Source organism: Vulpes vulpes, chromosome 5 (genome assembly GCF_048418805.1).
Source record: "Vulpes vulpes isolate BD-2025 chromosome 5, VulVul3, whole genome shotgun sequence".
In the NCBI taxonomy this organism is placed as follows: domain Eukaryota; kingdom Metazoa; phylum Chordata; class Mammalia; order Carnivora; family Canidae; genus Vulpes; species Vulpes vulpes.
The window spans coordinates 90,862,408-90,884,183 of NC_132784.1; the positions used below are offsets into that span (position 1 = coordinate 90,862,408).

A 21,776-nucleotide genomic window follows, 5' to 3' on the forward strand; every position below is an offset into this window, starting at 1 on the left:
GCAGGAACTTCGCACGTTGCTGTTACCAGGTGGTCTGTTTTCTACAAAAATTCACAAGCAGTGAACAAACCATTTGAGGGATGACTGATTTGACAGGTGTTTTAAAAACCACCCGAGGGGCAGGGCTGAGGGGACAGCACTCCCATATGTGTGCACTCGGGGCCACAGTCCCCGGACACCCCGGCAGGGGAGACAGCGACACGCAGCCAAGCCCAGGCTCAGGCTCGGGCGTGAAGGGTCCACACAGCGGGACGCGGCCAGTGTGCCACCCACACCCATGTGTGGCCACAGCTTTGGCTTCTTGTCCCTCCAGGAAGTCCGCCTGAATGAACCACCAGAGCAGCTGTTCACATGCTCCATTTAGACACAGGGAGGGGTGCCTGCGTGGTTAGTGCCTGCGTCTTGGCTTCGGCCCAGGTCATGATCTTGGGGGTCCTGAGATCAAGCCCCACGTCGGGTTCCCTGCTTCTCCCTGTGCCTGTGTCCCTCCCCCTGCTCCTGTGAGCTCTCACTTGCTCTCTCAAATAGAAATCCTTAAAAAAAAAAAAAAAAAAAAAAAAAAAAAAAACCTGAGTACAGGTTTCCGTAAGCGTACAGTACGTTCATCAGCCAACGGCAATGATCTGAGCGTGAATCCACGTACAGATGCAGCAAGCACCTGAACCATGGCCACAACGGAGCATCTTAGGTTTCGTGTACTAAGGTGATGTCAGCGTCCAGCCCGGTAGTTGCAGGGAGGAAAATCCTTCAGAGCAGGGACACGCAGCGCGGGCTGCACGCACACGGAGGGGCCCGCTCTCAAAGCCTGCTTGTGAGGAACTAGAGGACGAGGAGCCCACGGGTGACCCACTCGAGTCACCTCGGCCAGGACAAGACCAGTCTGGCCAAAAACCCGGCCGCACACCCAGCCAGCGTTCCCCTCTCGACGCCCCCAGCTCCCAGCAGCTCCACACTCCAGCTAACAATCCGCTGGCCTCCCCAACAAGCTGGTGGCCCCGGCCCCGCCGCCCCCACACCCCCTGGGTGGCCTGCCCTCCGCGCCCCACAGGGCCCACCCTGGGGTCCCAGGAGTTGTACACAAGCCCCGGGCCGCCCAGCTGCTGGAAAGGGTCCTGGACGACCTCTTGGCTAGCCCCAGCTTTAATCTGTGCTGCAGAAATGTTCATTTTTACAGAAAGGTGGGTGTTTCTGAGTCCCAGCACCTGCCGCGCACGGGAACGACAGCCGCAGCGACACGCCGTCCGAGCCTACCTTTGACTTGTTCCCTTTTCTCTTCTTCACGCGGCCCTGGCGTTTCTTAGACCTCGCCCCGGAGCTCCTGCTCTTCACGGACGACCTGGGCTGCGCTTTCCTTCTTCCTGACGCTTTCTTCCGTCTTCCTGCAAAGAGCACCCTGGGAGTCTGTGCTTCGCCGGGAACCGGAGGCCCCTGCCCCTGCACGTCCCCCTCACTCAGGCGCTGCACCCGCCGGGCCCTGGCGCATAGACGGCTGTGCGTACTGGCCCGGGGTTTTACATGGAGAAATAGAACATCACCTAAAGCTCTGTGCTTCCCGTGGAGGAGCGAGAGAGGGCAGGCAGTGCAGAGGACACAGGGCGCCTCCAGAGGCCACGGATTACAGACCCGACCTCCGTTACTAGTAAGTGTTTCACGTGGTCACGTAACAAAATTAAAAAACAAACCGCAACAACCCAGAGTAAAATGAAACCACCGGCCCCAGGCCCGCGCCCTCTCGGTCTAACCACAGAGGAGCCCCCAGCAGAGGGGAACCAGTTGCCGCACAAACCCCCGGGCTCAGAGACACAGTTGGCTCAAGGGGCTCCTCCTCCCAGGACGCTCCCACAGCCCCTGGGCGACCACAGGCGCTTTAGCCCGGAAGGAGGGGTTCCACGGAGCCCTGGTGATCGGCCCTCAGGTCGCCATCAACACAACGCGCGTAGCAAAGTCCTCAAGTTCCTAACCCCACCCGGACCCTGAGCTCTGCACAAGGATTCAACTAGATGTAGTCCCAAGCCCCCGAGGCCTGGGCGGCAGCCAGCACAGGAGGAAACCCCTTGCCCTGCCTGAGTTCCCGGGGCGCCGGCTCACAAGCAGGGAAACCAGCAGGTGCTGCACCCCCTCGCAGGCTGCAGGGCTGGGAGGGGCGCCCATGGCGACCTGGTTCCCTGTGCGGCCAAGTCGCACGGAGACACTCGCCAGGCCCCACCGCCAACGCAACAGGGATCTCGTTCGGCTCTGGATTCAAATAAACTATTTCTAAAGATTCTATCACATTTATGACACATTTAGAGCTTTCAACGCTGAGAGGTTATCTCACGGCGCTCAGGAATTCCTGTTCTCCTCGTCGGGGGCCGCGGGGGTACTGGGCTTAGGGGGAAGGGAGAAGGACCACCTCCTTTAGAAACACATCGGAACACACCGACAGGTGAAAGGACGCGAGCGCCAAGGACGGGCTTCGGACCAATATGGGGCAGGGCGGGGCGGTAGGGAGGCCGGGCCGGGGCAGGACGGCTGGGTGCAGGTTCATTACTCGTTTCCCCCAGGCCTCCCAGGGTTGACAGGGGTCTGTAAAAACAATTAAAAATTCACTAGAAAAGCCAAAAAAGGGAATCCCTGGGGGGCTCAGCAGTTCAGCGCCTGCCTTCAGCCCAGGGCGTGACCCCGGGGTCCTGGGATTGAGTCCCACGTCGGGCTCCCTGCATGGAGCCTGCTTCTCCCTCTGCCTGTGTCTCTCATGAAGAAATAAATAAAATCTTTTTTTTTTTTCTTTTAAAGAAAAACCAAAAGAACCTCAAACCAAACCAAAGCCCAAACCAAAAACCCCACCAGGCAAGATGAAGGCGTGACCGGGACAGAAGGATGCTCAGCTGCCAAAGCACAGGTAACGGGCGCGGCCGGTCCTTGCTGGGTACATCTTACGGACCAAAGGAAAACCTTCCAGTCCCGCCTCGAACCACAGCACTGGCATCGCCTGAAGCGGATGGCCTGGGGCCGTCTCTGTGCGATGGAGGTGCAGTGAGCAGACACGTGCCAGCACAGAGACCTGGCACTTCTGAAACAAGACGAGGGGAACAGAGATAGGAAGGAAGGCCCTTATGCCCTTCACGCCACGTGGGACGGCCAACCAGCGGCAGAGAGCACGCACAGCACGGTCCCACAGACGGAGACACGGGCGCAGGCTGCCCGTGCCGGCACCCCACCAGCGACAGGGCCGGACGGCACCCGGGGCTCGGCAGCAGTGGCAGGGGATGCAGGGCACGGGGACCAGCACCGACCACCCCCAGCGCCGGGGGCCGCGCGGCTCTCAGGCCACGGGGCAGACAGCCACGCAGCCTGAAGCGTGCCTTGAGCCTCCGAGCCCACAGTGTGGTCTTCTCCGACGCCTGCCCTCAAGACCCCGGTACAGGCACACCCCAAACATTCGCAGCCACCCAGTAACAGCCCAAACGACCCTCGAGGGAAACTGGAGCAGCAAATTGTGCTGTGCGCGTAACACGGATATTCCTCAACGATACACAAAGTCCGTCCATCACAGACACAACCACAGAGTCCAAAACCACCACGCTGAGCGGCAAACCCGCGCATCCAAGGTCCTATGAACGTCTCGCCACGTGAAGGCTGAAAACAGGCGAAGCTAACATCCAGTGTGAAGAAGGGTGGTGGCTGGGGGGCCAGGGGGCCGGGGCCAGGGAGCAGGCCAGGCGGGGCAAGCGTCATCGCCATCAAGCCTGGATCTGTACCGCTGTCGCTGTAACACCTCAGATCATCACCCACCAATCAAAGAGGCGAGCACAAGGCCACAGTGACCTCCCCGGGTCAGCGAGGGGAGGGGCAGGGCCCCTCGAGGCAGGAGCACCCCCAGATGACGATCAGAGCTCCCGCCTCATGCTCTAGGCCGCCGCCGAGCTCGAGCGGGCACCCGTGTGAGCAACTGGACCCACGCCGCCCCAGGCCTCTTCCCAGGAGGCACCCACGGACACAAGGCAAGGACGGGACGTACAGGAACTAAGCCAGGAAAAGGACAAGAAAGCAGCCAATTCATCACCTGGACAGCACCTGCGCACAAAAGCCCATAACCAGGGTCCTCCCGCTGTGCTGCTACGTGTAGAGGGAAAAAGGCAGTTTGGCCACAAAGTCTCACAGTCCCTAACCAAGGTCGGGGTGGCCGAGTCGCCCTGACGCGCCTGCAGGGCTGTGGCTGCAGAGACCTCAAGGCCTGCAGCAACGTTCACATGTGCACAGACCAGACCGGAGCGGCCCTTCTGACCCCTGAAAACACCAGCCTGCAGAACCTGCAGGGCCTCTGGGGTGAAGCTCCTGGGGGCCGAGCCACACCTGGGCTTACCTGTTCTCCTCCTGCGCTTGGGGGCCCGGGGCGTCAAGGGGCGCTGGTACACGGCAGTGCTCAGACCCACAGCGACCGCCTCGATGGTCTCGTCCAGCAGAGAAGACATGAGGTACCGCGGGACATGCTGCGTGGCAAGGAGGGTGCCGTTGGCGGGGCAGCGCCGCCCCAGAGCCTTGAGGGACCCCGCACTGGCCCCCACCAGGCCACCCATGGGGGCCAGATACCCTCAGGCTGCAGCAGGCTTAGCGGGTGTCCCCTTCTCGCTTCTCAAAGACAAACCACGGCAGGCTTCCTGAGGGTTCAAGGCCTGGGAGGGCCCCCCAGTAACACGTTCAGGGCAGGAACGTGGAGGAGGGCCAGGCAGGCCGCGAGGAGCCAGCTGCAGGGCCAGGGCACCGTGCTGGTGCGGAGCAGGGCCACACAGGGAGATGAACACGGGGTCCACGGGGTCCCCGGGAGTCCCCCAGCCGGGTGCTCCGTGCTCCGCGCCTTCCCCTGGCGAGCGCCCTCCCAGTGCCGACAGCAGCCCGTGCTGCTACGGGGAGCAGCGCACGGGGGGTGCAGGCCCATGGGTGGCTGGCAGGCTGGTGTGGGGCAAGCTGGGCCTGGTTCCCTTCACAGCAGCCAGGACGTGGGGTTCGACTGCACACACAGCTGCCCTCGCACACCGCCCCCTGCCGACCGCCCCCCTCCCCAGAGCCCCTGGGCAGCTCTACAGCCGGGCTGGCGGCCACAGCGCACCCACCTGGATCCTCCTAGCGGTGGAGATCCGATTCCGGTTCACGGTAGCGCGGACCCTCTCGCTCTGCCTCGTCCTGGCAATAGCTCGGGTCCTCCCTGTGTGCGGCCGAAGCCGGCTGGTGGTGGGCACCACGTCAGCCAAGAGTAGGGCCACCTCTTCCTCGCTCACAGGACCTGCGTCTGTAAAGGACAAAGGTCCCAGACTGAGAAGCGCCCACCACACCCACACAGCCCTACGGGGTCTCCCACGAGAACTCTGCTGAGCGCTCCCTGCCTGGGACGGAGGTGGGGCCTTACCGGCGTCAACAGCAGCTCCAGGCGCAGCACATTCTGGACAGAACCACTCATCCACCGGCACCTCCTGGAGAGGAGGGTCCAAACACTCCATGTGGTACCTATGGGAGCCAGAGGGCACACAGAGGGTCACTGTATGACCCAGGGCCGCCGACGGCCGTGCAGGTGGGTCGCAGGAGCGTGATGCACCCAGCTGCAGACAGATTTGTGTCCCCAAGCCCAGACGGAAGCCCGGACACCTGAAGTGGCTGCATTTGGAGATGGGATCACTGGGGGCTGAGGTTACACGAGGTCGTGAGGGTGGGGCCCTGACCCATGGAGCGGGGTCCTTAGGAGAGGGAGGCACCCAGTGCTCCATCTCCTGGCAGAGAAAAGGCCACGAGCACACAGCAGAAAGGCACTGCTGGCAGCCCAGAGCGTCTCTCCAGACCTGACCCTGAGGACATGGCGCGGGCTCCGTGTGCATCACACGGGACACATCAGGCTCCGAGTGTTCCCACGTCCTTCCCACAGGGATGCTGGGCAGCTGTGCCCTCCAAAGGGGGCCCCACGGTCCCCGAAGCCTCCACGGGAGGCGTCCTACATGGAGGGACTGAGTTAGGTGGCCACGTGACCCAGGGCAGCTCTGTCCCGTGGGGGACTTGCAGCTGACCGTGGCAGATGTCCTGCACCTGGAGGCTTGTCTGTGGTTGGTTGAGACCTCGGCTTGTCCTTGCTCGCCCCCCGCCCCCCCAGCGTCATTCAGCAGCCCCAAGAGTTTCAAATGCTGGCACCTCACACTTCACGATCCAGTCTGAGAAGCTAATACAGAAAGAAAGGCTTTGTCTGCTGAGTGAATGGAAGTGTGGCCTGACCACGGTCATCCAGTTCCTTCTATCCAGCCTTCAAGGACAGCGGTTTAGAAGAGTCACTGCTGACGCGGGCTGCCCGTGCCAGCCTTCTCCAAGCTGGCCCAAGCTTCTCTAGCCCAAGACCCGGACAAATCCCTGGCGACCTGAGCCCAGATTGAGAACCAGGAACGGCTCACCGTGATGGACCGTGGGGATCCAGGGAGCCAGGACAGGTGGAAACCCTCACCCCGTGACCCTCCCGCTGGGACCTCACACGAGAACCACAGGAATGGAAGTGAGGGCTGAGGGGTTCCTCCTGGAATGCAAGCCAGCAAGCCCAGGCCAGCATCAAGTCCTGGGCAGCACCTGCAGTGGATACCAGCCTCAGAAGCCCCCCCCCATGTGCTTTTTCAGGGGTAGGATCAGTAACAGCGTTGCTTCTCACAAAGCATTTCAAGAAAGAAAAAAAAAAAAAGCATTTCAAGGCTCCGACATGGTCCACCTGGTTTTCTCCTCATGCCAAGCTCCAGGACCTTGAGTGGAGGCCACTGGTGCATGATAGGTGCCTGGCCCAGCTAAGCCACTCCACGGCCAGGCCGCATGGACTCGCACTGACAGAGGGCCCCGCCACTGCAGCCGCCCAGAACTGCCACCCTGCCCGCCAGGATGCCGCAGTGATGCAGCACCGTGACGTCCTCAGCGGTTTCCCTAGTGACTGGACACCTTTACGTTAAATTGCAAAATTTTTTTAAGCATCAGAGATAATGTGAACCTTGCTTCCTGTAAGTGAAAAGATCTGCTACACATTTGTGTACCTACGGCCTTGTGCATCCATCTCTAAAAGAACAACTGAGTCATTTCGGACTTGGTAACGACAGAGAGCATCTCACAGGAGGATTTGGCAGGCGGCAAACGTTAAGTGTGAGGATGCTTGGAGACAGATCACTATGCTCATCCGTCTGAACGTTCTAGATTCATTAGGATTTTTATGTACTTGAGTTATCTGCTAAATAACCCAAGCATGTAAGACATGCTGACACGTTACATTTATGAACACAGTTTAGGATAGTAAACAGAGTTGTGAGATATCCCTACGTGTCACCGCCAAGTTAGTAGGATTAAGAACTGACTGTGACGAAGGAGCTGAGCACCGTGGGCTTGATTCAGAAGCTGCAGGAAAACAACGAGGCCTAGTGAGCAGGAGTTCCAACAGCCTCACCTGGGCTCCCCGCTGCCTTCGAGGCCACCAGAAGGCACCCACATCTGGCATCCAGCTGGGGCCCCGGGCTGCAGAGCTGAGGTCAGCAACGAGGGCCACAGGCAGTCCCTCCTACCTCGAATGGCCTCTCCTGCAGCCTCCAGCTGTGCCAGGCCCACCGTGGCCACCAGCCCGTGGGCTGGTTTTGCGTGAGCTGAGCTCTGAGTGCTGAGCTGCCTGCTTAGCCCCAGGGCCTCATGAGACCGTACTTCCTCAGCTTCCTGCTCGCATGCAGTCAAGTCAGTAAACGAGGCACAGGGCTGGCAAGAGCAGGGACTGGTCTCGAGGGTTCATAGGACACCCACGGCAGCCAGCCCTCTCCTGTCCTCACAGCAACCAGTGAGCAGGGGGCAATCAGACACGACTGGGACCCCCGCTGGGACCCCCTAACGGGAGCACCCACACACAGGCAGCCACTTGTGAGAAGGGAGCCTGGACAGACCGTGTGAGTGGAGGTGCCTGGGGAAGATAAACGCACAGCTTGTGGCAATCATCTGGGGAGCGAGCACGTGGCCAACTGAGCTCCACGCAGGAGGCACTGGGGAGGCAGGCCCTGGTCAGGGGTCAAAGCCTGGGCCAGTCTGCAACCGGGGGGCCTCTAGGGCCAGCTCTAGGCCACCAGGGCTCGAGACTGCTGGCCGCCTGCTGCTTCTCAGCCCAACCCTCAGAAGGGCTACCTATAAGACGAAGTTGCGGACCTGACAGCCCCACGGGCTCCTCCTACCACCACTCGTGTCTCAAGAGGCTGCCACAACCCTCTCAGCATGAGCTCACAGCAGAAAAACCCCTGAGAAAGGAAGCGTGACGCAAGGAGGCCGGGGAAAGGCTCCCAGGAGCTAGGGTCTGCTGGACACGGGTCACTTGGCCTCATAGAAGGCGGGGTCCTGCATGTGACCTACGTCTGGGCTCCCGGCCCCCATTTCTCAGGTTCCCCTCGGCTCTTCTCCGTCTTGTAGCCTTATGTGCACCTCTGCTAAACAGTCTCAGAATCTCTGGGGGAATAAGCAGTGCGAAGAGCCTGTGAGCCCTGCCGGCTACCAACCAGCGGCCTGGGACTCAGGTGCTCCCGACACAAGGGCCTGGCCTCAGCGGCCACAGCACACAGTGTGACGCACGGAGCAGCAGCCCTGTGTGACGTCCTGCTGGTCAGGGATCGGGACAGCAGAAGCAGCTCCTCTGCTCCTGGAGCTGCCGTGAGGGGCCCAGGCTCACCCAGCGTCACAGCCGTCACAGAGGAGCAGACGGTCCTCCCGGTCACTCCGACCGCACACCTCACAGAAGGTTGGGTCCTCCTCCTCCTCTTCTCCGGCTCTGGCATTCTCCACTGGAATCTGAGAGCAGAAAAGCCCTGCTGGTCACACAGCAAGTGGAGCCTGATCCCCAGAGTCAGCAATTCTGCTCACACATAGCGGACGGAGCAGCTTCTCCCGGGGGAAGGCCCCAGAGCGGGCAGGTGGGGACCAGCCAGGACACGGGCACCGCAAATGGCAAGAGAGAAGCAGAATAAAAGCAGCAGGCCTTTATCCTCTCGAGAACCGTCCTAGGCCCCAGCAAGGGCAGGCAGATGCGCAGCGGCACAGTGGCAGTCACAGGCACGCATGGAGCACACCCTCCCCACGCAGGCTCAGAGGCGCGGGACTCTGGGCTTCTCTTGTCTGAGCCGCCCCACATGTGAGGGCCGTGGACATGCTCCCTTCACATGGGATGCCACCTCTGTCCCCCTTGCTGTGGCCACAGCCTGTCCCACGCTCCCTCCACCGGTGTCAGCACTCGTCCCACCCTTCTTCCAGAGCCTGGGGGGGGGGGGGGACCTTAGGGTCCTCCCTAACCTGCTGCACTGCCTGTCACTCTCCGATGCTCTCCAGTTGGGCCAGCTCGTGTGCTCCCAGACTCTGCACCCCCATGCCTCTCGGCACACACAGGACGAGCTCAGCGTCCACATGCTCCTTTGGCAGAAGCTCCAGGTAAATGAAGGCTGCCTATGTGATGCGGGGACAGGCCCAGGTTCCAGGGAAGGAGAGCAGTGTGTCTGGGTTAGGGGCCAGAGTCAGCAAAGCCAGAGCTGCCACCTGCGCACAAACCTGAGCCAGCGCAGCACTGAGCCCACGAGAAACCTGCACGCCCAGCACCAAAGTCCCCATGCATCTACGGCCTTGGGCCCTTTGTAAATAAAACAGCGGGTCTACGGCTACAAGAGGCACGTCTAAGGCACGTGTCCGAGTCTCCGTGATGCTCCTCCCTGACAACAGGGGACTCATACAGGCCCTTCGAGCTCTGCAAAGCACATAAGCAAGCGCACGCACTGGAGAGCAAAGGGAGCTCCTCCTTCCCCGCCCTCTCACACAGGACGGGGCCCAGCGCTGTCGGGGGTGTGGTCCCCGGGGAGCCCAGGCTCTACCTCACCTTCCCTCTCCCCCGTGGCTGTGAGCCGGGGAAAAGGCACGCGGGAGGGGGGAGGAGGAAGTCTGAGAAACTGCCTTCCCACCTAGAACCATCGACCCGCTTCACCCTCATGCTGCAAACAACATTTTAATGGGTTTCTAAAGCGCACTTAACCAAAATTTGCTCACTTTAGGAAAGCCAATCAGGGTAGCCCAGATGGCTCAGCGGTTTAGCACCGCATTCGGCCCAGGATGTGATCCTGGAGACCCAGGATTGAGTCCCACATCGGCCTCCCTGCATGGAGCCTGCTTCTCCCTCTGCCTGTGTCTCTGCCTCTCTCTCTCTGTTTCTCATGAATGAATAAATAAAATCTTTAAAAATAAAAAAAGGAAAGCCAATCAACTCCTGAAAGCACCTTCTCCCATCAGACCTGGACCAATGTCAGGAGGCATGGGGGGCAGAGGCGCTTTTCCACAGCAGCCACACTCACCTTCTTCAGGATTTTACCACCAAACCGGGCTCGAATACAAATACATTTAAATATAGTTCGATCGACGGGACAGGAATTGGCATTCTGTAAGAAATAAAAATTGTATCAGGATCCCAGAGGATTTTCACCATTAATACCAGCCATACTCAAAGAATTCCCTCAGAAATCACGAACTTGTTTAACATTGATCATCGAATCTTCACTGCACACCTATGTGCCCTGTGCTAAGTTGCGGGGGCGAGGGAAGGAAAGCCAGCTGTGAGCCCACACGCGTTACCCATCACTGCTGAATGCTCAACAAGCAGAAGAGTGGGGGTCCCAGGCCGGCCTCCAGCAGGGACAACCCGGTTGCTGGCCATCGGGCCCCTCCTCTGCAGCCTGTGGGCAAAGCCTTTACCCGTGTTCCCACGCACAAGGCTGCTTGACATCTCTTTCCTAGTAAATTCTGGTATTTCCTTACACAGTGTGACTATGCATCAGATACACGTTCCGGATGCTTATCAATATGGTTTGGATGCACGGAAGTTCCTTGTTTTAAAATACCTTTATTGGGTGTATCATACGTATTCTTTTTAAATGTGTATTTCAATGAGCTCTGACAAATTTCATCCACGGAGTCACCACCCAAACCCTCAGCCCCCTCCCCTCCCTCCAGACTGTGTGCTTCCCTGGGGTCCCGGACACCCGTCCTCAGGACAGGGCTCTGGCTGCACACACTGCTGGGGACCAGCAGGCGGCCTGATGGTGGCCGGTTCATGTGCTGTTTCCAGCGTGGGTGGGTAGACAGGTTGCCTGCACACCCAAGGACAGTGGTGCAGACTGGTGTCTCCTTGCCAGCTCACGGCTACCAGTGCATGAGCCCCAGGGCTCACGAGTTACAGTCCCTCCGATCTGAGAGGTACAGGGGCTCCCATCCTCCCGTGGTCTCTGGTCTGATCTTCTGGCACCTGTGGTGAGACCTCACAGTGGAACCCACTCCCGACTCCTGTGTGCGCTGCCCTCGTGTAAAGCCTCCTGGCAGCTGCTGACCCGGGTTAGATGTCTGTCCCCACAGCTGCCCCACATTTTCTTCTGAAGGCTTTAGAGCACGGCTCGCTAACTTCCCATCTTGGCTCCAGGGGGCCGGGCCCTCTGTGTGTGCCATGAACGGGGCCCTCCTCCCCATCCCAGACTCGTTTACAGAAACCCGCTCTCCTCGTGAGATACCACCTGCTGGCTGCCGTGGGTGACCGTGCTTTTCAGGTCCCCACATCTGGACAGAGCCTGGCATAGTCATACTTTTATGTCTTAGTATCCAGTGGGTGACTTCTCCCTTATTCAAAAGGACGGGCAACTCTTGGTATTTTCTTTCCCTCCTCTATGAATTTCACAGCACTTCAAGGCTCTGGACGCTTGATCAGGGTGGGGATGAGATGAGGGATCTCGGAGCTGGGACTTCTCCAGAAAGTGCTCCTTCTTCATTGATCTCAACTGTTTTAGAAAAACTCTTTCAAGGTCGCACGTGTCTTTTTAGGACTCACTTCTGAGTCTCTTAATCTTTGTTAATCTTGTGTCCAGCAATATTGCTAAATTTCATATTATAATTGTTTGTAAAACATCTATGTTGACAAACATTATTTGCAAAGAACACCTTTTTCTATGTGACATTTCTATCTTTTTTTGCTTCCATTAATCCAGCATATTGAATAGAAGACAAACAGCCAGCACCATGTCGTGTTCCTCAGTGTATAAGGCTTTGCTGGCCAAAAAGCCCCTAAACCTTAACGTAACCTGTGCCATGGATCCACTGCCGTGGAACAGAAACAAGTAGTGCCAGGGGCAAGGAAACCCTCAACACTACCAGGAGCCGGGAGCCAGTAGCCAGCAGCCGTGTGGCCACGGCGCTGGCGGGAACGTGGCCGAGGTTCAAACAGACTCCCACAGAGATGCTTCTGAGCTCTCTGGAAGAACAGGGAGCAGGGCTGGCGTTGGGGCCACGGGGTTATTGCTAATGTCGCTGGGGGAGGTGGGGCATGGAGGTGGGTTACCTGCACACACCGACCATGCCGGAGAGAGAAGAGAAAACACGGAGAGCAGACTTAACAGTTCTTGAAGGCGGAGACGAGCAGCAGGTGGGGGCACACATCACTCCTCCTGTCCTAGTCTAATTCTTTGAAAGTTTTTACAATAAAAAGTTTGAAATATACCGTGTATTTTTTGGTAAGTTCCCTTCATCTGTTTTAAGGCTGGCTCCCTTCACTGCTGGTTATTATTACTCAGTCCAAAGTTGCATCTCACGCTTTCTCTGCATCTATGAGATGATCCCACCCTACGGGGTCACAGCACACTGGGCTGACTCTGCTGGCCACAGCCTGCCTCTAGGTCACTCATGATTTCTGCAGGCAGGTCCTCAAGGGACACTGACCCAGAAATAACCTTCCTCTCTCCTGCCTCTTCATCCCACACTCCATGAGCACATCACCCCACAGTGAGCTTTACTGGTAATCCCCAGAGCCAACAGCACACCAACCAAAGCAATGACCAAGCTAGGACCCAACCCTCTGGCCCCAATTTTACTGCAGAACAGAGACCACCACCCAGCAAGTGGCTGGCAGCCGGCAGGGTCACTTTCAATGGATAGAGGTCATCCTGAAGGAAGGAAGCACCCCAGAGAGAAGTGGCCTCACTCACCTTGGACCATTCCACGATACAGTCCAGACAGAAATAATGGGCACAGTTCTCGGGTGTCCCCACAGCCTGGTCCCGGAAAGTATTGAGACAAATCGGGCAGCTCTCGGCATCATCATCAGAATTAAGCGCACTGTTGTCTTCCAGCTTCCCCTGAGTGTCCACCACAGCCACTAACGCCTCCATGTCCTCTTCTCCTCTTCCTCCTTCTTCAGAATCTTCGGACCCTTGAGAAAGAAGAAACACCACTTTGTGAGCTGGAGCACCAGGAGCAGGCTACAGCTGCTCTCAGGAAGGCACACTTCCAAATCCACACTCAAGAGACAGACCCCCTTCCTGCAGCCTTGCCAGGTGTGACCATCCCTGGGCACCTCACCAGAAGCAGCTCCCAAGCTGAGGACGGGGCACTGGCCGAGGGGGCCATGCCAGCTCTGCAAGCCCCCATCTCGATGAGGGCACAATCAGAACCCTCACCACCAGAGCAGCTCCCAGGGGTCCGCCCCCAACAACTGCCCCTGCTTGACACAGCAGCCTCTAAATGGTGGCAACACACCCCAGAACCGTCTCAAAGCAGATGGCGTTAACAAATTATCTGCCTCCAGCTGACACCTTCCTTACAGGTGTTGTTCTCTCCTAGGAGATGGAGGGACCACAGAGTCCTAACTAGGCAGTCTGGCTACAACAGTTCTGATCAATCTGTGAGAGGCTCTGGGGCTGGGGCTTGACCAGCAGAAAGGGAGATGCTTTCAGCTCAACACAGCAGTCGACATATGCATTTCGTTTTCCCTCCCACGAGTTCACCTGCACCAGCGGTGTGGCAGGCAAGGTCCTCACATGACCCACGACTCAACCGTACCCAATCCCTTCAGGGGAGGACAGAGCCAGTGCCTCGATGGGCTGTTATCACCTAGTCCCTGCGGCGGCCGCTGCGAGGCAGAGGGAAGTAATCCCTGGCGGCTCAACCTAATCAGGTGAATCCTTCAGAAGCCGTTCTCCCCGGCGGGTCACAGAGCAACGTGCTCCTGCAGGTGTAGAAGCGAACAGCTGTGAACTGCTGCCGACCAAGGGGCCGGCCTCCGCGAGCGGAGACCCCAGCCGACCGCCAGCAAGGGGTCAGCACTTCAGCCCTACTCCCTCGAGGACCTCAACTCTGCCAACCAGCCGACCTTGGAGGAGGACCCTGAGCCTTGGATGGGAACCGTGGCTCGGGCACTCCTGAGGTCAGCAGCTGAGACCTGAGCAAAGGACCAGCAACCACACCGGGGCTGCTGAGCCCGGAACCCCGGAGACGGTCAGCACACCGTCCTGGGCAGCCAGATAAAAACAACTAATGAAACTGGTACACAAACATTTTGGAAAAGGGCAGGTGGGAAGCTACAGAGAATGGGCTTCTCTCAGCTTCCCCGCTTCACTAAGGGTCAAGTAAGCACAAGTACATTGAGGCCAGATGATCACTCTTCCCACGGAATTCTGAAAGGCAGAATTGGCCATCTGAGGGCTCCGTGGCCCCTGCACAGCGTCTGGGCACATGGAGAAACATCTCCGAAGCCTTTGAGGGATGGCGACCAGCAATGACGAGGGTGCTAAAGATCTGTGCAGGCGCACGAGGCCGAGCCGTCTACCCCCACCCACCCCCTCTCAGGGGCTGCCGGGGACGGCCCCAGCTCGACAAGGGGTCACACAGAGGAAGGTGCAGGGGAGCATGCAGGCCTGGCCTGGCAGCGGGCTTGAAAACCCCAGTGAGGACAAGTGCAGGGTCCCCAAGAACACGGCCCAGGCTGGAGCCAGAGATGGGGGTGCCACGGAGCTGCGCCCTCAGCAGGCCATGGTGACTCACGGTCCCATGGCCATCACAGCTCCCTGTGGAGCACGTGCACGTGTGGCCTGGGGAGCTGGTGAGGCTACAGATCAGAGGCCTGAGTTCTCAGTTTTTGTGGTAAGCCTTAAGAACTTTATATATGCACACACATATGTATATATATACAGCTATATATGTATTTTTTTTTTAAGATTTATTTATTTTAGGGGCACCTAGATGGCCCAATCAGTAAAGCATCTGTGTTCAGCTCAGGTCATAATCTCAAGGTCCTGGGGTTGAGCCCTGCATCAGGCTCCCTGGTCAGCGGGGAGTATGCTTCTCCTTTTCCCTGACTGTGCTCTGTCAAATAAATAAAATCTTTTTAAAAAATTTATTTATTTTAAAGAGAGAACGTGTGCGTGCAATGCATGTGTGTGCAAGCAGGGGGAGGGGCAGAGAGAGGGGGAGAGAATCTTAAGCAGACTCCCTGCTGAGCACAGACACACACACACACCACCCCCATGCGTGGCCTGAGCTGAAATCAAGAGTTGGACGCTCATCCAACTGAGCCACCCAGGCGCTCCTTAAGCAGAGAATACTTAAAGCTGGAAACTTTAAGCGCCTGCCCTTGGCTCAGATCATGGTCCTGGGGTCCTGGGGTCAGGCTCCCTGCTCAGGGGAGAATCTGCTTCTCCCTCTCCTTCTGCCTCCCCCCAGCTCACACTCTACCCCAAATAAATAAAATCTTGAGAAAAAAAAAAAAAGAGTTGGAAACTCCACAAAGCAATCAAGCAAGTGATTTTCAGGGATATAAATACTAGGGCAAGGGATCCCTGGGTGGCGCAGTGGTTTGGCGCCTGCCTTTGGCCCAGGGTGTGATCCTGGAGACCCGGGATCGAATCCCACATCAGGCTCCCAGTGCATGGAGCCTGCTTCTCCCTCTGCCTGTGTCTCTGCCTCTCTCTCTCTCTCTCTCTCTCTCTATCATTAAAAAAAAAAAAAAAAAAAAAAAATTAAATAAATAAATAAATAAATAAATAAATAAATAAATAAGTAAGTAAATAAATAAGTAAATAAATAAATACTAGGGCAAGAAGAGCAACAAGCATAAGGAGCCGCTCTGGGAAGGGCCAGCCCATTGGGATACAGGAAACGCCCTTCTCAAGGTCTGATGACACTTCCCACTTGCTAAGGAGTCAATCACATCTCTCATTCCCAAGGCTGGGGCTGGAGGAACAAAGGGCACTGGCCTGCCAGCCAAGACCAGGGCCTCAGGGCCCTCCCTCCCCATAGCACCTGCAGGCCCTGCACCCACCCCTCCCTCCCTTCTGGGCAATGAGCTCTGTGCCACATGGCCCTGCACAGCAGCACTCTGTCCACTACTGCCCGGCCACCTCCTCCCGTCCTTCACATCACAGCTCAGACGGGTCTCTCTGGAAGCTTCTCACCACTCCAGGTCCACAGAAACCCTCTTCGGGCGATGCCCCTGCACACCTACCCTTGGCATTTATCACCCTTGTAACTGCTGCTTCATGCCACTGTCTTTGCCGCTAAGAGCTGAGCTGAGGACCAGCAGGAACCCCCGCTGAGCTGGCTTCTGCACTCTGTCCGGGCCCCACCCAGATTCTCTGGCATCCAGCAGCTCTTTAAACCTTTGCTCAAGGGATGAACCAACATCTTCTGCCTTCAGCCCTGCCGATGCTATGCCCGAGACCTGCCGCAGGTAAGCCCAATGTCCTAACTCAATCCTGGAGGGACTAGCACAAGAACCGTATTTGTGACCAACAAACTCAGGACAGAGTTCATGTCCTTGTGTACAGGATTCACAAGTATGTCACCAATACACACAAAGTTGCAAACTCACACTGGCTCACGCTACTGCAGTCCCACACATAGGGAGCTACCCTTCTGTAACATTCTAACAAGGATAACCACAGAGCCTGAGATTCACAGGTCATGGTATCTGCTTTAGAACTATGCTTCTCCAGGCTTGCTGACTATGCCAGAAAGAAAGTAGCAGTGTGCCAAACCCCCAACATCCAGCATTCTATGAGCAGAGCCCAGGGTGCCCTCTCTCCGAGGAAGGCGAGAACAGCTGGCCTCAGATATGGTGGCCCAGCCTGGGCACCGTGTAGGCCATGCACCAGCCAGGGTGGCCAGGAGGTGGTGTGAGCCCAACCAAAGTCCCTTAAGGCAATGTTCCCTGTGCAGAAATTCAAGGGCATGAGTGTCAACCAGTGTAAACGTGCAGGGAATTCCTTAATAAAGTCATTCCCTGCATTTGCCAGGTTATCTCAGGGGCTCTTGTCAGAGGAGTGATAGTAAGCCCGGAATGGCTCCACCAACATGGCCTGTGAAGAGTCCTGGCCAGGCGGCCTTGGGCCACAGCAAACCTGTGCTCACGCTAGACCTTCCCTGGACCTAGGGGGGTCGGGGAGCACAGGTCACCAAGAACCGTCTATTCCTTATACCAGAAAATCCAGTCTGCCGTGCTCACCCTGCGAAGACCTTGGTTATGTGGCTCCACTTTAATGAAGTTGTGCTGTCACACAGAACTCTGAAACAAAGGATGACATCGACAGCAAGCCACTGCCCCAGTGGGAGGTGAGGGCTCACAGCAGGGGACTGCCAGGGGAGGCTTGCTCCCCCGTTCCTCACAGCCCTCAGGTGGCCAGTGTGCTCAAGGCATCAATTCCACCAACAACGTTTTGTAAAACCTCAGGGTCCCTGTCAACAGCGAGAGAAAGTATCAGGAGGCCGCCCAAATGTCGGCCTTCTCACCAGACTGGTCCTCTCCATCGGTGCTGTAGCTGCACTCACTGCCCGTGTCGTCCTCAGAGCCCTCGCTGGTGCCATCACTGCTTTCTTCTAAAGTAAAGAGGTGAAAACGCAGGCCCTGAGAAAAAGTCACAACCAAGGCAGCAAAGAGCTAGGGCTGTTCACAGATGTGCCTGCCAGAGGCACTACGAGTGGCTGTCCACATGGGAACAGGTGTAGGAAAAGCACCTCCCTTTGTCTGTTTACATCTTACTACTTAGATGAATAAGATAAATACACTTACCACTCACACAATTAGAAACAAAGAATAACTTTTTAAAAAAGATTAAAAGTTGAAAGTCAACACAGTAGATGACTGTTTTGGGAAGTCTGGGGCAGCCTGGGGGGCTCAGTGGCTTGGCGCCACCAAGGTCCAGGGTGTGGTCCTGGAGACCCGGGATGGAGTCCCACCTCGGGCTCCCTGCAGGGAGCCTGCTTCTCCCTCTGCCTGTGTCTCTGCCTTTCTCTTTGTCTCTCTCATGAATAAATAAAGTCTTAAAAAAAAAAAAAAAAAAGGAAATTCTGCTTTTCCTAGAGCCAATAACCTGGAGAAAACACGAGGTGGCCCTGCTGCTTCTGAGAGGTGTCAGCCGCAAGCCTGTGCTCCCCCAGCTCTCGGTGGAAGGGGTGGGAGGGTGGCTCACCAGCATTGCTGGCCAGGGCAGCAGGAGGGCTGAGTCGACGGTGTCCATCTGGCCCTGGGCTTCGGTCCACAAGCTCATCCAAGCTGTCGTCATCCATCACTGGACATTGGCGTTCGCCTCTGAAACAAACCAGAATCAAAAAGTTCCCGTCCCCAGATGCAGCGCTCTCCTGAAAGCCCGACAGTCACTCGCTACACACCGCGACCAGGTGACGTGTGCCTCTCTAGGACAGGGAGGCCAAGCCAGGAGACAGAAGACAAAGCAATTCGAACCACAAAACTGTGCCTACAGAGAAAAAAGAAACACTGATTCCCATCTATGGAGTGACGTTCAAAGTGAAATACCAACTTATAACGAACATGATTTAGCTTCGGTCAGGTACCTACAGCACCTCAGCGCTCCTTAGGGATCCCTACACTAGGATGAATGAAATGGCTTATCCTGAGCTGCGGCAAAGCAGGGCTTTCAATGTAGCGGGGCCAAGTCTGAGGTCAGAGGAAAGGGGTCACACAAAAGACCAGAAGGCAGAGAGGCAAGGCAAGGGCCAGGGAAGGTGGGTTCAGCCAGGTAAGGCTCTCGTCGTGGATCCCACAGGCAGGCTTCTCTCCCAAGGGCCGTCACCACCACCTCTGTACAAATGCTCCCAATCACCTCCTGGTGGGGCCAAAGCCAGATTCAGATTCTGAAGTGCCTAACTTCCCTTACAAAGCCCCAGATTCTAGGATGATGTTTCCTAAAATAGTGAGGGCATGTTAATCTGAGGAAACTATCAACTTCCTCATATCGTTTGTACCTGGAAATAGCATACTACGAGGTGCTTTTGTACAATTACCAACCCCTTAAAACTTCCACTTTTCTTCTACTTAGTTACTTAAGAAAATGGTTAAGAAAATGAGCCACGGTCCCACTCAACTAAGGGTGTGCACCCTGTTTGGTGGCTCAGCAACGCTGCGGGGACCCAGGCATCCTGCTGGAGGTGTACAGACCACAGGGCAGGACAGCACCACAGCCCTTCCAGGTGTCACCACCATTCCCACAACTGGACTCCACACAGTGGTACTTGGACAACTGCTCCAATACCTAACCAGCCCCGGATGTGTGAGCACCTTTCCTGCCCTACAACGGAGGTGAATACAGTTGGCCCTTGAAAAACACAGGTTTGAACTGCACAAACCCACTGAGATCCACTCTGTACAAATTTTTTGGGTGAATACAGTTACTATAAGTGTGTGTTTTCCTTCCTTACAATTTTCTTCGTAGCATTTTCCCCTTTGGCTTACTTTGTTAGGATATGCTACATAACCACGCAAAACACGCGTTTATCAACTGTCTGTGTTATCAGTGAGGCTTCCGCTCAACAGTACACCATCATCGAAAGATCTACTCAGATTTTCCACTGCATGATGATCAGCAGCCCTAAATCCCGGTGTTGCTCAAGGGTTGTACTAACAGTACTAACACACGAAAACCTACCAGGGACACTTCAGACACCAGAAAACGTGACCCCGAGGCCACCCAAGAGAGAACAGAGCACAGCCGAGGGTGGTTTCTAGGGTGCAGATCCTTACCTTGATAATGTGTTACACAAGCACAAGGTCAAAACTATGAACAAACAGCCCCTGGCTTCTCCCCTAGTGCACTAAGACCTAGGTCCACCCGGGACGGGCAGTGGCAGGACCTGCCTCAGAGGGCTGCCTGAAAAGGTCAACAAGGCCACGGTGAGGTCTGGCATAACAGGGGCTTGCCAGAAATACCAGCCCCCGAGTCCCTGCACCTGTGGGGTTAGGTCCCGTGGGCCCGGTGCTCCTCCACCACAGCTGGTGAGGGCAGCAGCAGAGTGTCAACTAGGAGGCTGATCGCTGTCCGTCCCTCCATCACCACATGACAGGGAACCACTGGCCAAGATCCCAGGTAGCCTCTGAAAGTATTTCCCAGAGCAAGCACCTGTGCAAACACCGAGGAAGAGCCACGACTGGAGACCCCCCAGCAGCCCTTTCCCTGTCTGGACGTCTGCAGTCAGAACTGTGTTAACCGGGACCCCAGCCTAGGACCTACTGGCCCCACCTGCAGCCCAGCTCATAAGTGCCTGCCCACATCCACCATCCCCGCCTCCACCGACATGTTCCAGACCACAGGCCAGTGCTGGCAGTGCTCTGTGGCTCTCCCGCTCTACCTCCAGATTCAGGGGGGTTTAGAGGAAATAATTAAACCTCCAAACGCAAAGACCCAAAGCACCTACAATTCCAACCGTTACTAAGGAAGCATAAAGGACTTCTGATGGTAACTGGCACCTGGGCCAGGTCCAGCAGGTCACACCCGGCCATCCCGTACTGGCGGTCTGCCCACACAGAAGGAAACCTAGAAACTGTGAACTGCAGTAGGAGTGAAGAAGTCAGGCCGTCAAGGTCTGCGCGGGGCTGACCCGGCCAGCTAGAGTCCAGGCTGGGCGGCTGCGGAGAGGCCCCCAGCCACCCGCCTGGCGCGGAGAACGCACTGGAAGGTGCCAGGCACTTCCTCCGACTTCAAGGCAGACCGCCGGCGGTCCCGGGAGGCCTCAACCGCAGCCAGGGGCTCGGCGGGACCCCCGGCCGGGCGGAGGCTCGCGCACGGGTTAGCACCTGCTCCCTAGAACGGCAGGTGCTACAGCCTCCTAAGCCGCAAGCTGAGGCACGAGCGCCGCTACAAACAGCGCGGAGCAGGAGTCCGGACTCCGACGGGCCCCGTGCAGGGCAGAAGGGCAGTACCTCCTCCCGGGCGTGCTGTGAGGACAGCGGGAGCTAGCAGCAAAGCATCCCGCGAACGCTCGGCCGCCGGGACCGCGACGAGGCCGCTGCGAGCAGGGACGACCAGGAGCTGAAAACGAGTGGGCACACGGTCACACGCCGCCCACCCCGGGGAGGGCGACAGCGCGGGCGGCGGGGGCGCCCAGGCGGCGGCCCGAGGGGCCCCCCGCCCGCCCGGAGCCCGCCCGCCCCGCCCCCCGCCGCCCGGGGCCCGCCCTCCCCGCCGCCCGCCGCCCGCCCGGAGCCAGCGCAGCGCAGGCCTCGCCCCGCGGGGCAGGCCGCAGACAAAGCGCGCGGCGCTCGGGGACGGCCCTCGCGGCCGGGGCGCGGCCGGGACCCCGAGACCGCCGCGGGCCCCGCACGTACCCGAGAGCCTGGCGCCCCTCCAGCACCCCCCCGGAGCCGGCCGCCGCCGCCCGAGCGCCCGCCGCGACTAGGCCACCACCGCCACCGCCGCCGCCGCCGCGCGCTCCCCGACCCGGAAGTGCACGGACCCGGCTTCCGGGGCCCTCCCGCCCCGCCCCGCCCGTAGGAGGGAACCACTGGGACGGGGGGGAGGGAGACGAGCCTGAAGTGGCGGAGGGCGCCCTCGCCGCGGCCGGGGGCCTCCAGACCTCGAAGGCACCTCCCGAGGCCGCCCGCCGCCCGGGAAGACCAGCGTCCGGGGCAACTCGTGGTGTCTGGGCCCCCTCCTGTAGACTGCTCCGCGTCGGCCTCCCCCGCC

At 57.9% G+C, this 21,776-nt stretch overlaps 1 protein-coding gene across 2 annotated transcripts in view; it reads right to left on the minus strand.

The window, feature by feature from the left end:
- PHRF1 (PHD and ring finger domains 1) overlaps nt 1-21,524 on the minus strand; it is a 28,522-nt gene extending 6,998 nt beyond the window's left edge. For both annotated transcript variants that reach the window (XM_025991519.2, XM_025991518.2), the window contains exons 1-11: nt 21,419-21,524; nt 21,014-21,122; nt 18,270-18,388; nt 17,590-17,676; nt 13,014-13,237; nt 10,344-10,427; nt 8,684-8,802; nt 5,387-5,484; nt 5,094-5,269; nt 4,346-4,472; nt 1,252-1,379 (exon numbers count right to left, since the gene is read on the minus strand). In XM_025991519.2, coding sequence (XP_025847304.1) covers nt 1,252-1,379; nt 4,346-4,472; nt 5,094-5,269; nt 5,387-5,484; nt 8,684-8,802; nt 10,344-10,427; nt 13,014-13,237; nt 17,590-17,676; nt 18,270-18,366 — 1,140 coding nt within the window. In that variant the 5' untranslated portion in view covers nt 18,367-18,388; nt 21,014-21,122; nt 21,419-21,524. The remainder of the gene's footprint in view (nt 1-1,251; nt 1,380-4,345; nt 4,473-5,093; nt 5,270-5,386; nt 5,485-8,683; nt 8,803-10,343; nt 10,428-13,013; nt 13,238-17,589; nt 17,677-18,269; nt 18,389-21,013; nt 21,123-21,418) is intronic.
- Nucleotides 21,525-21,776: the final 252 nt, after the last annotated feature.